We start from the raw sequence: 16474 nt of genomic DNA, 5'->3' as shown, positions 1-16474 counted from the left end.
TAATAATCTCGTTCATCACGAAGGATTTCACCCAGAAATGGAGTCAATTATCCTTACATACTGGCGTGGTGACCAGCACAAACTATTAACTACTCTATTACAACGTAGTGATTCCGCATTACACTCACCATAATTACTTATTAGGTATATGCGCCTAACAGATAGTATCATTTTTACAAAAAGTTTCTCCGAAAAATATAAGCGCATGCACTGAACAACCCGACTTTACGGTATGTAAACACTTCCCATCCATATCAGGTGCCTGATAGCCTGCACAGGGCGATCAATCATCCAAGCCAATATGAGTGCATACAACTGGATATATTATCTAAACCAAAACAGCCAAGCTGTAAAAAAAGCTCCGAAAAGGCCAGGGTGAAAAAATATGTAAAATCAAAAGTGGCACCCAAGAAATGGCTGTGATGGTAGGTTATTGACAAAAAGTTTAATAACGATAATTCAGGTGAATTTGCTTTGCCTCCTCCAAGTTTCAGTAGGATTCGGCACTAGATTCACCTAAATTGTTGTTATTAAAATTTTTGCCATTAGCCTTACCATCACAGCCATTTCTTGGCCGCCAACTTTGATTTCACATCTTTTTTCACCCTGGCCTTTTTGGAGGGTGCACTCTTTTTTGACAATTTGGCTGTTTTTGATTAGATATCACTTCTTTTTGGATTGCAAGCCAGAAAGCTGGCCATAAATTGGCTTTGGTCTTCCTTTTAACTTGTTTTTATTTTCTTTACTGCAGGAATTGTGGAACAAAAGAAGCAATTGTGTGTATAGCTTTTATCTGATTAAATATTTGTATATTTAACACTGAATAAATTGATTGATTTATCACATAAGTAATATTTACATAACTGAACTGTAGCTGAAACTCTCATTGTTGTAGTTGAACTCTTTTTCAGGGTGACTTGTTTCTAGCTGAACTCTCTACATGGTGATTTGTTTCCAGTACATATTTCTACAGGGTGATTTGTTTGTAGCAGATCTCTCTACAGGGTGACTTGTTTCTAGCTGATCTCTCTACAGGGTGACTTGTTTCTACAGGGTGACTTGTTTCCAGCTGATCTTTCTACAGGGTGATTTGTTTGTAGCTGATCTCTTGAATTCTCTTCAGGGTGACTGCTCTTTTAGAGTAACTCGATCTCGCACTTGCTGCACCAAGTTGGATTTTGTGTTATAACTGTGTGGCTTTAAGTCTGATTTCTCTACACCATTGAAGAGCCTTTCTAAGATGATTACTCCATCTGTACAGCGATTTTCAAAGCATTACTCCAAGCAGTTTTTCTGGTAGACATGGCAAGTAATCGTTTTTTTATTAACTAATTTTGATTGCATAATTGTTACATACTGTTAGTTATTTCGTTGTATCTTCCTGGTTTTTAGCTCGATTTCTTTCAAACCACAAAAGGTTTGAGGTTCAATAGTTAACCTATTCACCTACTGATTTTCAGCTTCTTCCCGTAAGTAGTTTACCCTGTAGACGTGACAACATATTGGTATTTTTTCATGAATAATTACTTATAACTCCTTCATCACTGTTTATTGTATCTAATCCAAAACAGCCAAGCTGTAAAAAAACAGTGCGGCCCTCAAAAAGGCTATGGTGAAAAAAGATGTGAAATCCAAGGTGGCGGCCAAGAAATGGCTATGATGGTAGGTTAATGGTAAAAATTTTAATAACGACAATTCAAGTGAATTTTTGTGCCACTTGGTCTTGGCAAAAAAATTCACCTAAATTGCCGTTATTAAAATTTTTACCATTAACCTACCATCACAGCCATGTCTTGGCCGCCACCTTAGATTTCACATCTTTTTTCACCATAGCCTTTTTGAGGGCCGCACTGTTTTTTTACAGCTTGGCTGTTTTGGATTAGATTTCATTTCTTTTTGTATTTGTATACCCCAAAGCCGGCCTATGGCCAGCTTTGGGACTTTTTTAACCTGTCTTTTTTTCTTTACTACAGGAAGAAATATTATAATACATATATTTATCATAGAACTCTCCATGGTGGTTTCTTTGTAACTGAACACTCTACAAGGTGACTTCTTCTTGCTGCTCTCTCTACAGGGTGAATGTTTGTAGCTGAATAATCTACAAGGTAACTTCTTCTAGCTGATCTATCTACAGGGTGATTTGTTTGTAGCTGAACTATCTACAAGGTAACTTCTTTTAGCTGATCTCTCTACAGGGTGATTTGTTTGTAGCTGAATTCTGTGCAGGTGATTTGTTTGAAGCTGAGCTCTTTACAGAATGGTTTCTTTGTATCTGAACTCTCTACAAGGTAACTTCTTCTAACTGATCTTTCTACAGGGCAATTTGTTTGTGGCTGAATTTTCTACAGGGTGATTTCTTTGCAGCTGAACTCTCTACATGGTGGTTTCTTTGTAACTGAACTCTCTACAAGGTAATTTCTTCTAGCTGATCTTTCTACAGGGTGATTTGTGTGTAGCTGAACTCTCTACAAGGAAACTTCTTCTAGCTGATCTCTCTACAGGGAGATTTGTTTGTAGCTTAACTCTCTACAGGTGATTTGTTTGCAGCTGAACTCTCTACATGATGGTTTCTTTGTAGCTTAACTGTCTACAAGGTAACTGATGTCTCTACAAGGTCACTAGTTTGTAGCTGAACTCTCTACGTGGTGGTTTCTTTGTAACTGAACTGTCTACAAGGTGACTTCTTCCAGCTGATCTTTCTACAGGGATATTTGTTTGTAGCTGAACTCTCTACAAGGAAACTTCTTCTAGCTGATCTCTCTACAGGGAGATTTGTCTGTAGCTTAACTCTCTACAGGTGATTTGTTTGCAGCTGAACGTTTCTTTGTAGCTGAACTCTCCACAAGGTAACTGCTTCTAGCTGATCTTTCGACAGGATGATTTGTTTGTAGCTGAACTCTCTACAAGGAAACTTCTTCTAGCTGATCTCTCTACAGGGAGATTTGTTTGTAGCTGAACTCTCTACAGGGGATTTCTTTGCAGCTGAACTCTCTACATGATGGTTCTTTGTAGCTGAACTCTCTACAAGGTGACTTCTTCTTTCTACAGGTTGATTTGTTTGTAGCTGAACCCTCTACAGGTGATTTGTTTGCAGCTGAACTCTCTACATGATAGTTTCTTTGTAGTTGAACTCTCTACAAGGTAACTGATATCTCTACAAGGTCACTAGTTTGTAGCTGAACTCTCTACGTGGTGGTTTCTTTGTAACTGAACTGTCTACAAGGTGATTTCTTCTAGCTGATCTTTCTACAGGTGATTTGTTTGCAGCTGAACTCTCTACATGATGGTTTCTTTGTAGCTGAACTCTCTACAAGGTAACTTCTTCTAACTGATCTTTCTACAGGATAATTTGTTTGTAGCTGAACTCTCTACAAAGAAACTTCTTCTAGCTGATCTCTCTACAGGGAGATTTGTTTGCAGCGGAACTCTCTACATGATGGTTTCTTTGTAACTGAACTCTCTACGAGGTGACTCCTTCTAGCTGATCTTTCTACAGGGTGATTTGTTTGTAGATGAACTCTCTACAAGGTAACTTCTTCTATTGATCTCTCTACAGGGCGATTTGTTTGTAGTAGAACTCTCTACATGGTAGTTTCTTTGTAGCTGAACTCTACAAGGTGATTTCTTCTAGCTGAACTATCTCTTTCCATAGTTGCATGAACTCCCTACAAGGTAACTTCTTCTAGCTGATCTCTCTACAGGGTGAATTGTTTGTAGCTGATCACTCTACAGGGTGAATTTTTTGTAGCTGATCTCTATACAGGTTACCTGTTTCTAGCTGATCTCTTGAATTCTCTTCAGGGTGACTGCTCTATTAGGATGACTGCTCTATTAGAGTATCTCGATCTCGCACTTGCTGCACCAAGTTGGATTTCGTGTTATAACTCCGTGGCTTTAAGTCTGATTCTTCTACACCATTGAAGAGCCTTTCTAAGATGATTACTCCATCTATACAGCGATTTTCAAAGCATTACCCCAAGCGGTTTATCTGGAAGGCGTGGTAAGTAATGGTTTTTTATTAGCTAATCTCGATTGCGTAATTGTTACACACTGTTTGTTTTTTCGTTGTATCTTCCTGGTTTTTAGCTCGATTTTTTTCAAACCACAAAAGGTTTGAGGTTCAATAGTTAACCTATTAACCCACCGATTTTCAGCTTCTTCCCGTACACGGTTTACCCTGTAGGCGTGATAACATACTGGTGTTATTTTTTTGTGAATAATCGATCATAACTCATTTCCTGTTTATCGGATCCTAACCAATGTTGGTACAGAGATGCGCCTTTATACCCCGCTTCAGTGTGCCAAATTTCAAGGCAATCGGATATGGCGTTCGCGTTTTATAGCAGTTTTTGTAAGTGTGCGAAAAGAGGAAGAAATATAAGAAGAAAAAAAAACGAAGAAACTAAGCCAATTTTTGAAGTCGCATATCTCGGGAACGCTTGAAGCGATTTCGCTCTAATTTGGAATGTGGAGTGCTGAAGGTGGAGGGAGTGTCCACAGCAAAAATCGTCTTGTTTCTTCAAGGCAGCACAGAGCTACGGAGGTGCGAAAAGTGTGTTTTCTTTCTTCCTGTCAATATACTCAAGGGTGTTGCGCGCCAGCTTCTTGGGCCGCACGACACACTACCGTGTGTCTTGATCTAATCCAAAACAGCCAAGCTGTAAAAAAAGTGTGCGGCCCTCAAAAAGGCTATGGTGAAAAAAGATGTGAAATCCAAGGTGGCGGCCAAGAAATGGCTGTGATGGTAGGTTAATGGTAAAAATTTTAATAACGACAATTCAGGTGAATTTTGGTGCCGCTTGGTCAATTGGCACAAAATTCACCTGAATTGTCGTTATTAAAATTTTTACCATTAACCTACCATCACAGCCATTTCTTGGCCGCCACCTTGGATTTCACATCTTTTTTCACCATAGCCTTTTTGAGGGCCGCACACTTTTTTTACAGCTTGTTTTGGATTAGATTTCACTTCTTTTTGTATTTGTATACCCCAAAGCCGGCCTATGGCCTGCTTTGGGACTTTTTAAACCTATCTTTTTTTCTTTACCACAGGAAGAAGAAAAGATGAAGCAGATGTACCTTAAATATTTCTGATTTTATCAGTAAATGTACAAATTATATATATAATACATATATTTATTACAGAACTGTCCATGGTGGTTTCTTTGTAACTGAACACTCTTCAAGGTAACTTCGTCTAGCTGTTCTCTCTACAGGGTGATTTATTTGTAGCTGGATTCTGTACAGGTGATTTTTTTGCTGCTGAGCTCTTTACAGAATGGTTTCTTTGTAGCTGAACTCTCTACAAGGTAACTTCTTCTAACTGATATCTCTACAGGGAGATTTGTTTGTAGCTGAACTCTCTACAGGTGATTTGTTTGCAGCTGAACTATCTAGATGATGGTTTCTTTGTGGCTGAACTCTCTACAAGGTAATTTCTTCTAGCTGAACTCTCTACATGGTGGTTTCTTTGTAGCTGAACTCTCTACAAGATAACTTCTTCTAACTGATCTTTCTACAGGGCAATTTGTTTGTGGCAGAATTTTCTACAGGGTGATTTCTTTGCAGCTGAACTCTCATATGGTGGTTTCTTTGTACTGTAGCTGAACTCTCTACAAGGTAATTTCTTCCAGCTGATCTCTCTACAGGGTGATTTGTTTGTAGCTGAATTCTATACAGGTGATTTGTTTGCAGCTGAGCTCTTTACAGAATGGTTTCTTTGTAGCTGAACTCTCTACAAGGTAACAACTTCTTCTAGCTGATCTCTCTACAGGGCGATTTGTTTGTAGCTGAACTCTCTACATTGTGGTTTCTTTGTAGCTGAACTCTACATGGGGATTTCTTCTAGCTGAATTATCTCTTTCTATAGTTGCATGAATTCCCTACAAGGTAACTTCTTCAAGCTGATCTCTCTACAGGGTGAATTGTTTGTGGCTGATCTCTCTACAGGGTGACTTGTTTGTAGCTGATCTCTATACAGGTTACTTGTTTCTAGCTGATCTCTTGAATTCTCTTCGGGTGACTGCTCTATTAGGATGACTGCTCTATTAGGATGACTGCTCTATTAGAGTATCTCGATCTCGCACTTGCTACACCAAGTTGGATTTCGTGTTATAACTCCGTGGCTTTAAGTCTGATTCTTTTACACCATTGAAGAGCCTTTCTAAGATGATAACTCCATCTGTACAGCGATTTTCAAAGCATTACCCCAATCGGTTTATCTGGTAGGCGTGGCAAGCAGTCGTTTTTTTTATTAGCTAATGTCGATTGCGTAATTGTTACACACTGTTGGTTTTTTCGTTGTATCTTCCTGGTTTTTAGCTCGATTTCTTTCAAACCACAAAAGGTTTCAGGTTCAATAGTTAACCTATTCACCCACCGATTTTCAGCTGCTTCCCATACGCGGTTTACCCTGTAGGCGTGACAACATATTGGTGTTATTTTTCGTGAATAATCGCTCATAACTCTTTGCTTGTTTATCGTATTCCAGCCAAAGTTGGTACAGAGATGCGCCTTTATACCCCCTTTCTGTGTGCCAAATTTCAAGGCGATCGGATATGGCGTTCGCATTTTATAGCAGTTTTTGTAAGTGTGCGAAAAGAGGAAGAAAAATAAGAAGAAAAAAAACAACAAAGAAACTAAGCCAATTTTTGAAGTCGTATATCTCGGGAACGCTTGATGCGATTTCGCTCAAATTTGGAATGTGGAGTGCTGAAGTTGGAGGGAGTGTCCACAGCAAAATACGTCTTGTTTCATCAAGGAAGCACAGAGCTACGGAGGTGCGAAAATTGCATTTTCTTTCTTCCTGTCAATATACTCATGGGTGTTACGCGCCAGCTTCTTGGGCCGCACGACACACTACCGTGTGTCTTGATTTCAGCCAAACTTGATACCAAGATGCGCCTTTATGCTCCCTTCTGTGTGCCAAATTTCAAGGCAATCAGATATGGCATTCACGTTTTATGGCAGTTTTTGTAAATGTGTGAAAAGAGGAAGAAGAAAAAATGAAGAAACTAAACCAATATTTAAAGTCACATATCTCAGGAATGCTTGAAGCAATTTCGCTCAAATTTGGTATGTGCAGTACTGAAGTTGGCATGCGTGTTCACAGCAAAAATTGTCTTGTTTCGTAAAGGCAGCACAAAGTTATGGAGGTGCGAAAATCATGTTTTCTTTCTTCCTGTCAATATACTCATGGTGTTGCGTGCTGGCTTCTTGGGCCGCACAGCACACTACCGTGTGTCTTGATATATGCATGCCTAAAAATTTCGATTATGGTTATGGGTCAGCAGCTAGTATGTTCTAGTTATATTTGATTGCGATGAACAAACAAATCCTACAGAGAATTTTGGTTACATGAGTTTAATGTTTTATTGAATCATTTATGAAATAATTATGGAGTTTACTAAAGGCCTAGATGGGTAAGCTTGCTTGTAGAGTGGTTGCTTTGCACAGAATGGTAATTTCATGATAGGGATGTGGTCTGTATTCGGAAATATGCGAAAATGCTTGGTAAATATGTTATAGTGCTAGCTCTCACCTTAGCCCAACATTGTTCAACTTGTAGGAATGTGGAGTAACAAAACACTCTCAGTCTGAGTGGTTTCGAGTCACTGCGTCTACTTTTGTCACAATACAGCTTACAAACCTGTTGCACCCAAATACCTGTCACAGGTTACCGTTGCTATTCCCAGTCCACAGGCTTCCCTGGCACAACTCGTGCTTCCTACTTCTGGAACAACAGTGACCCCTACCTCTCAACCAGCAGTCAACCCGAACATATTTCCTCAGCTGCAGTCTACAGCTAGCAACCAAAGCTCCTCAATCAACAACAACTTACACTTCAGGCCATGTCCTGCTGTTCTGGCCATCTTCGGGTAGCCTCAACCAGCTACAACTGCATACCCAAGAACTAGCCATTCTTGGCACTACTCATCCTCCTCCACTAATAGCTCCACTACCGGCATGTTTGCGCACTGGAATCCTTGTAGAGTAGTACATAGAATTCAATAGCTCGTTCGCCCATGCCATATCCTCTGTACCCGACACATCCACCACTCAGCAGCATATACGCAAATGTTTTTCATGCGGAAAATATCATCTCAGAGTGATGCGCTTCAACTTGCCCCAATCCCCACCCACTCCAAAAATCAACTCCTTTGCCTCATGGATGGTGGCCTGGAACATGTATGTCTCCACCATTCTTCTAGCTAAACTATCCCGAGTGCTAGAAATGTTCAGCTACCAGTGCATTATACTCCTTAAACTATTGTTGCACCGATACACATTTTTCACATTAATTTTACCAATATCAATATTTGCCTATTCTTGTAAAGGTTATGCTGATGTTCAGTCCTTCAGAAGAAGGAAGGGGGAGCAGGATATCACCTAAATTAAATTGCAAATGTAATGATAATGTAATCAATGTAGTTAATTGAGTGTGCATACGATTTTACAATGTTGTTGAAGTATTGCCACTAACCCCTTCATGGAAAAGAAGCCAAGTGGTTATAAAATAGCTAAGCCAGCTTATCAAACAGTGTTTCCGGTGGGATTCAAGACCATTTGCGAAAAGTGATTGACTCATTACGTGGGGTGCCAATAAATATCCACAGCCTACTATAGCCTGGCAGCCATACTTGCAAAAAAAAGCCTACATAGTTATAAACAGTTAAGTGTTGTATGCTGCATTTCACAGCTTTACTTTCACCTGTTCATTACCGTCATCAATGATTGATTATGGGTTTTAGTTAATCAATGAAATATCTCCACTTTGTAACTGATACTGCTACTTGTAAAATTAGCTAATATCGGCTTTTACCGATAATTCAACCCAATTATTAGTGCAACGCAACTTTAAACTTCCAACCTGCCCCCTAGCAGTCCATCCTACCTTCCCACCACAATCACTCGTGTAAATCTGCTGTGATTTGACCAACCTAATAACTTGCCAACACGCCAATTGTCAATACCTCAACATTTGTAACAATGCAAAGGTGCTCACCCAGTTACAAAGCACACTTGCCCCACCTTATTTGCGGAGATTCCCCTACCCAGCATACGTAAGTAGGGTGCATGCACCCCACTACTACAGTACCACTCACTCTTGAGTGTGAACTATGCAATCACCGTGACAAGGCTTTTGTACAGCTGTTCTTATCAAACATTTGACAGGGGTGTAACTTTGGTTACACAGCCCCACACCAATGGCGTAACTAAACCCTGGCCTACCCGGGCCTGGGCCCGAGTGTCAGCAATCAAGTCACGCCCACGGAATTAGTAATAGAGTAGTAGAAAAAACTATTTTACCGAATAATCGATCGAGACCTTGCACACATTTTTGGCTGCAAAACAGCTATATTACCTTTCGTTATTGTGAAATCACTTCAAACTGCCAAGTTATTGGTATAAGCGCCTCTAGAAATAATTATCACTTCGATAATTTAGCTACTCAAATAGCTTCACTTGTGAATACGATTTCAACTTATTGCACTGGGCCCTGGTGTCGGTACAAGTCTGGTTACGCCACTGCCCCACACTCCATGGACACAGCGCACAACTTACAATCTGCGTTTGTGAACCCATCTGTTTTGGGCGATCCTCTTGCTCAGAACGCATTCAAACTAGAACCTTTCATTGCCCTCACCTGTATGCACCTGTGGGTTTCAGCAGTAACAATTTTATAGATCCCTCTGCATGTGTTCTTAATTACTATGCAGTAGATATGCTCCATAGTTAACAAGGTTGGAACCCTGATAATCACTAATAATCCTTATTACATTTGAACACTTCACGAAGATCCCTGATATTTTATTCAACTCAAACTCTTCATTCTGTGCATTATCCCAACATGTCACCAGGATACATTAACAAATGTACTAGAGTTATGCGTCATATTTAATTTGTAGCACTTGTTACCATCATGCATATTCATGTGTAGGTTCACATTACCCTGCATAACTTGGGTTTGTGTGCATAGTGATACGGCCGCTGAAACTAGTCATGTAGTTTCATTGCAAATATATGGGTACATAGAATATCACCAGAGGATACATTGTATTCACATAAAACATGTCACAGATTTATGGTTGTGCACATCCCATAGCCATGGTAAGTAGAATAATATCTGTCATCAAATCTTACGGTCAGTACATAAGAAGCTATTCAAAGGGGGGCAGCAGCACAACTTGATGGCTTGTCCCAGTAGTGGTAGACACCATTTATGGTTTCAACACGACCACTGTGATAATAATATACAGATATATATTGATTACTAGTGGGGCAAAAAAATTATTAATTTTCAACAAGTAGAATAGGGATCAAAGATTTGATTTTGAAAAAAACTGCGTAAACAAGAAGTAATAGGGATGATAATCCACAAAATTCTATGCATCATCAGTTCAAAGCAAGTTATTTGAATAGTGTACACTCAATTTGCGATTCCTATTTCAACATTTTAACAAAATTTAACCACAAGTTGAAATAGGAATCGCAAATTAAGTGTACACTATTCAAATAACTTGCTTTGAACTGATGATGCATAGAATTTTGTGGATTATCATCCCTATTACTTCTTGTTTACGCAGTTTTTTTCAAAATCAAATCTTTGATCCCTATTCTACTTGTTGAAAATTAATAATTTTTTTGCCCCACTAGTTTCATGATTTTTTTCATGTCCATGCACATGGACTACTTCTTAAATATACGTTCAACAGTACATGATCGTTTAATAAAGAAACCCATTGTAATATCAACTGGCAATAAACAATTACATAAATAAGTTTAATAAACAATTAGTTAACAATACAGTTAACAATACAGTAAACAATACCACTTTCCTTTGACGAGTAGATAAATCCACTAGTGTGACCGTTTACTGCAACGAAGCGGTGCGAAATCTCAACACGAGTAAAACACACGCTTGACAAAACGTGGTCGACTCCAATTAAAGTGCTGAGTATACGGAGTATCCCGCTTTTTATTTTTCAATCGCGTACGGAAGGGACACACCCCTTTTCAATTCGAAATTTACCAGTGTGTTCCAATAGCTTACAAGCCTTGTTATGTCGACTCTTAGCTGGTAAACAGCTGAAGAATATAATAGAAAGTATACACGAAAGGCGTACAGTAATAGTTTAAGTGACGAGGTGCGGGCCACACCCCCTTCACTGTCTCGTAATGAAGGAAGTCTAAAACCCGAGTTTCAGTGAACAATAGTTATGTTTAATGTTTAGTGTGATACAACTTGATGCATTTTAGTCCTGTGAGCTAAAGCAATGGAATTTTAAACAATTCTATATTATCATCTGTATGGCTTCTCGATCGAATGGCGTCTCGAAGAGTGATTCTTGCTCTATATCTCGCAATCACATTAGAGAGGGAAGATTTTAATACCACACAGACCTGGGTACGAATGTTTTTTAAATACGCCATACGTTTTTAGGGCTGATATCTACTTCCTACGAGCTGTAGGCGCGCGAAACAAGAAAGAAAGAAGAAAGAAGAAGATGGAGAATCTAACCATTTTCAAAATTTTAAAAAACACCTAAAACCATTTCCCTTACTTTTAATACTTGTTGGCTAGTGTTGTAAACACAAAAGAAAGGTCTAGAATGTTTTAGAAATAAAATCTAAAGCCCGGAAGGCTGCTTTTGGCGTGCGTTCTATTAGAGTGTTTTGAAAAATTTCTGCCTGATCCCTATTATGTACCACTACCGTGGTACATGATATACTACTACTACTATATACATTACATCATTCATAGATTCTGATGTCATTAAGGGTTAATTACTATCACATGTGGCAGTATTACATAGTCATAATGTAACAGTAATGAATGGTATGGTAAATCAGAGTTACAGTCAATGGAATTATTGGATTTTGTCACTCATGATGTTGTATTCATTGTGAGCTTTGATATGGTATGTGTACGTTAATAGTACTGGAACATTAATTCAAGTATGACAAATAGACACAAGTTCTGCAAAAATATACATCATCATGTGTTATGTTTTATATCACTGTTAACAACTATTTTGGGGGAAATTGGGCGCAAATTGCTGAACTTAGTTAAAAGTAATTCAGTCCAAAGATGCATGTGTTATCACTAATGCGACATAACAATAAATGCTATGTTCAAACTGGTTACGTTTGTTGCGACTAAATGTGCCTATGTTTGTTGCGGAGAAATGTGGTTATATGTTGTGATTATATGTGCTTATGTGTTGCGATTATATGTGCGATATTTGTTGCGACTAAATGTGGTTATGTGTTGCGATTACATGTGGTTATTTGTTGCGATGTGCGTAATGTTTGTTGCGACTGAATGTTTGTAATGTTTGTTGCGACTGAATGTTTGTAATGTTTGTTGCGACTAGATGTTTGTAATATGGGCTGTCACTTAATGTTGGTAATGCTAGAGTGTTGTAATGTAATGTTGGGTATAGGTACTGTGGGCCGTGAGTACTGTTGGGTATAGGCACTATTGGGTAAAGTTACAATTGGGCATAAGTACTGTTGGGCGTAAGTACTGTTGGGCGTAAGCACTGTTGGGTGTATGTACTGTTGGGCATTATTAATGTCTTGTAAGTTACATCATCAATGGTAGCATTAAGTGTGGCACGACTGGGACAGTGATAACACACGATTCCCTTTCAAGCAAATGCGCCTCACCTCAGTTGCCCTACCTCCCCCAAAGAGTTGTATGTACGTATGTGTGTACATGTATGTGATATGATGTTTCTATGTAGTTATCATGTGAAGTAATGTGTTAGAGCTCGGTGCGGTGGAAGGGTGGTTTGTGTAGGGCATGCCGTAACGTGCCGTGATGTGTCATGAAGGTAGCATGTTAATTATATTTGATTGCGATGAACAAACAAATCCTACAGAGAATTTTGGTTACATGAGTTTAATGTGTTATTGAATCATTTATGAAATAATTATGGAGTTTACTAAAGGCCTAGATGGGTAAGCTTGCTTGTAGAGTGGTTGCTTCGCACAGAGTGGTAATTTCATGATAGGGATGTGGTCTGTATTCGGAAATATGTGAAAATGCTTGGTAAATATGTTATAGTGCTAGCTCTCACCATAGCCCAACATTGTTCAACTTGTAGGAATGTGGAGTAACAAAACACTCTCTGTCTGAGTGGTTTTCATGGCGAAATTCAAGTTGTGCATACTAATCACATGAGTATTAATCGATCCCCACAACTGATTTTGGCCTTGCTGCCCACTTGTAGCCCAGTCTACATTCAGATGTAGCCCACCAACTGCAAATGTAGTATGGATAGCTCCTTTGATCTGAGGTACGAAAGTGATACATAAACACATTACTCATGTTTTCTTCATGGTAACAAAGATATCATTACTCTCCTTGAAAAGGTGAATACAATACAATTATTTCATTTCCTTCTAAAGTGTGCATAAAATTAGTAGCACATGCTTTTACCCAATGTGTTTCATTTAAAAAAATGAAATTATGCAAACTAGTCAGGCTTTCACTTGACAGGTAATATTTGTCAATTTATAACTGCTATGGTTTGTTCCTGCATTTCATCATAGTATATTATTTTTTAGGTGATGGCAAGACTCACTACATCAGAAAGAAATTAGATATTCCTCATTTAATCATTGCAGTGAATGAATCCTTTACTCCATTGAGTGCTATTTTGAAGTTAAGAGACCTTCCACAGGAAAAGAGCTGTACAGTTTTTTTCAACTTCACTATTGTTACACCAGTTGTAAGTAGATCATGCATAATATTCTTTAACATTATTTTTTACAATGCAAAATCAAATATGGTGCCAGTGGTGCCCAAGATAGTTCCACAACAAGCAAATTAATTTTGTAACAACAGGGTTTCAACATTGAAAATAATTCACATAAGTATCAACACAGTCTTGGCTACCTATGTGCTTCAGTTTCATACCTAACCTTTTGATTGCTACACCTCTTTGTATTGTTGGACTAATTTGTAGAGATGTTCTGATCACTGTTTGACTATAGTATGGGATTGGCAGCTGATTTGCATGATTTAAGGGAAATCTGTACAACCAATTTAATGCTGATACAATTCAATCTCTCTGGTAACCATGTATGTATAACCCCTTGTTTTCAAGCATACTGGACTTATTCTGTCATTCCATTTTGACAGAATCTATTAAAAATATTTTCTTTTCTGTTGATCACAGTACAAGGTGTATAACTACATGCGAGTTCAATGTGTTTAGTGAAACTTACCTTTGAGCTTACCACTAAATAAAGTGAAACACTTGGGATTCTGTGCTACACCAGCTAAAAAAACTAAACTAAACTAAATGCATTCCTGACTCCCTTTACATATATGTTTATAGAAAATGTGTGTATACGTTTATCAACCAGGGTTACTTTCTGGGGTTTCCTCAATATGGTTCCTACATATGTTTGCCTGTCTGATATGTGAGCTAAACACTTATTTTATGCTATAACCTGTCTGATGTGTGAGCTAAATACTTATTTTATGCTATAACCTGTCTGATGTGTGAACTAAATACTTATTTTATGCTATAACCTGTCTGATATGTGAGCTAAATATTTATTTTATGCTATAACCTGTCTAATGTGTGAGTTAAATACTTATTTTATGCTATAACCTGTCTGATGTGTGAGCTAAATACTTATTTTATGCTATAACCTGTCTGATGTGTGAGCTAAATACTATATTTTAAGCTAAAAGCAGTCAATGCATAAACTTGCGTTAACTTTATGTTTATGCTACAGTAACCGTTGTTCTTAAGTGACGTATTCATGTTGGTACAAAATATGTAATTTTTTATGTAGTATTAAAATCCAAAAACTTTCTGAATGCCTCTACTACCCCACTAGCAGGAATAATAATTATCTCAAGTTGATTGGAAAAGTGCCCCTTCTTATGCATGCAGAACCAAAGGGCAACTTTGAAACTATCTCCAAATAGTTTTTGTTATAAAGCATGAATGCATAACAATATTATTGTTTTCACAATATCACTGCAGAACCTGACATTAAGGATAGTCATACTAATGTTATCCTGAACATATATAATTGAATTTTGTACTGAACTTTTGACAGATAATAGCTGTGGTATTTGTGACTTCAATTGTTTTCATATACTGTAGATGTGTTATTATGCCTTCATGCTTCAGTGAAACTTTTTTCTATATGGGGAGCTTGTTTGATCTTTGCTTAGACTTGTACTAGTTATTGATGCATAGTGTGCACCTCTTATCAATTGATGCAATTTGAATAAATTGAGTAATTCTTGTTTTTCAAGTGCCTCAAACTTTCATTCCTACTTATATTTGTGATACACATGTTTAGTACACAGATTAATTGAATAGTATACAGGTATTTGTATGAAATACTAGTATGTTGACATACAAATAGGAATCAACTTCTGAAGAAGAGTCACAATATGCAAAACTCATGAATATGCTGGCCTGGTTTTTCTTCAAGTTGCTGATATTTGGATATGTTGAAGATGTAGAAACTGGAATGGCGTTCCGATTACCTGGTGGTCAATTCTGGAGAATATACATAGAGGTACATGTTCTACACATTAGCATACATAAATATACGTTATATTAAAATTTGTTTACATTAACATCATTGCATCAATTATTAGCTGCCACCTTTGATTTCATTTCTTCACCAATGCTTTTGAAAGCTGCAAGCTTTATATAAGTTTGGCTATTTTTGTGTGGATTTTGCTTTTTTTGTAATTTAAAATACTCCAAAGCCAGCCTAAAAGCTTATTTAATTATTTCTTATCTACAGATACAATGATGATTACGGTAGATAGAAGTTACAATTGTATTGTATTAAAAATTATGTTTTGCAATGTGTGAAATATAAAATTTGAAGGTTTGTTCATTTGACAGCATTCAAATATAAAATCAATCGTTCAGATCCTGGTAGTGGCCCCCAACATAAATTGCTATATCTATAATCAGATGTACATATTACTGGAATAAAACATAGCAGAACGTACATGTACCCTGTAGTTTGGAGCACTAAAACTTGTACTTGTGACTTCTCCCTCCCTAGAATTGGCCCTGGCTAAATCTTACCATCTTGTCATCCCAGCCCTCCTTTATTGTACATCATAATTAGTAGTCAAAGTTCAGAAATAAACTACAGGCACTCGAATGGTCATAACTTAAAAGTACAGTTGATATCAAGACACACGGTAGTGTGTCGTGCGGCCCAAAAAGCCGGCGTGCCACCCGTGAGTATATTAACAGGAATAAAGAAAACGCAATTTTCACACCTATGTAGCTCTGTGATCCCTTATCCGATTGGCACCAAATTTGCTACAGACGTGCCGGCCAGCTAGGGGAGTCTACACACCAAATTTGAAGAAAATCGCTCCAGCTATTTCCCAGATACGAGCGAACAAAATTTTGTTTTAATTTCTTCGTTTTTTTTCTTCTTCATTTCGCACACTTCGCAAAAT

General features: G+C 37.9%; 2 protein-coding genes across 2 annotated transcripts in view; both read left to right on the top strand.

Annotated features, from left to right (window-relative positions):
* LOC136264790 (uncharacterized) overlaps positions 1 to 15355 on the top strand; it is a 168539-nt gene extending 153184 nt beyond the window's left edge. Inside the window, exons 21-22 of the mRNA XM_066059559.1 lie at positions 13579 to 13742; positions 15347 to 15355. Of these exons, the coding sequence (XP_065915631.1) occupies positions 13579 to 13742; positions 15347 to 15355 (173 nt within the window). The remainder of the gene's footprint in view (positions 1 to 13578; positions 13743 to 15346) is intronic.
* Positions 15356 to 15411: 56 nt separating this feature from the next.
* Positions 15412 to 16474, top strand: part of LOC136264789 (putative uncharacterized transmembrane protein DDB_G0290641) — a 79643-nt gene continuing 78580 nt past the window's right edge. The window contains exon 1 of the mRNA XM_066059558.1: positions 15412 to 15561. Within this exon, the coding sequence (XP_065915630.1) occupies positions 15445 to 15561 (117 nt within the window). The 5' untranslated portion in view covers positions 15412 to 15444. The remainder of the gene's footprint in view (positions 15562 to 16474) is intronic.

The sequence above is a fragment of the Dysidea avara genome, chromosome 8 (assembly GCF_963678975.1).
Source record: "Dysidea avara chromosome 8, odDysAvar1.4, whole genome shotgun sequence".
NCBI classification, from domain to species: domain Eukaryota; kingdom Metazoa; phylum Porifera; class Demospongiae; order Dictyoceratida; family Dysideidae; genus Dysidea; species Dysidea avara.
The sequence above is the reverse complement of the archived record's forward strand: the minus strand, read 5'-3'. Positions and strand labels throughout refer to the sequence as shown.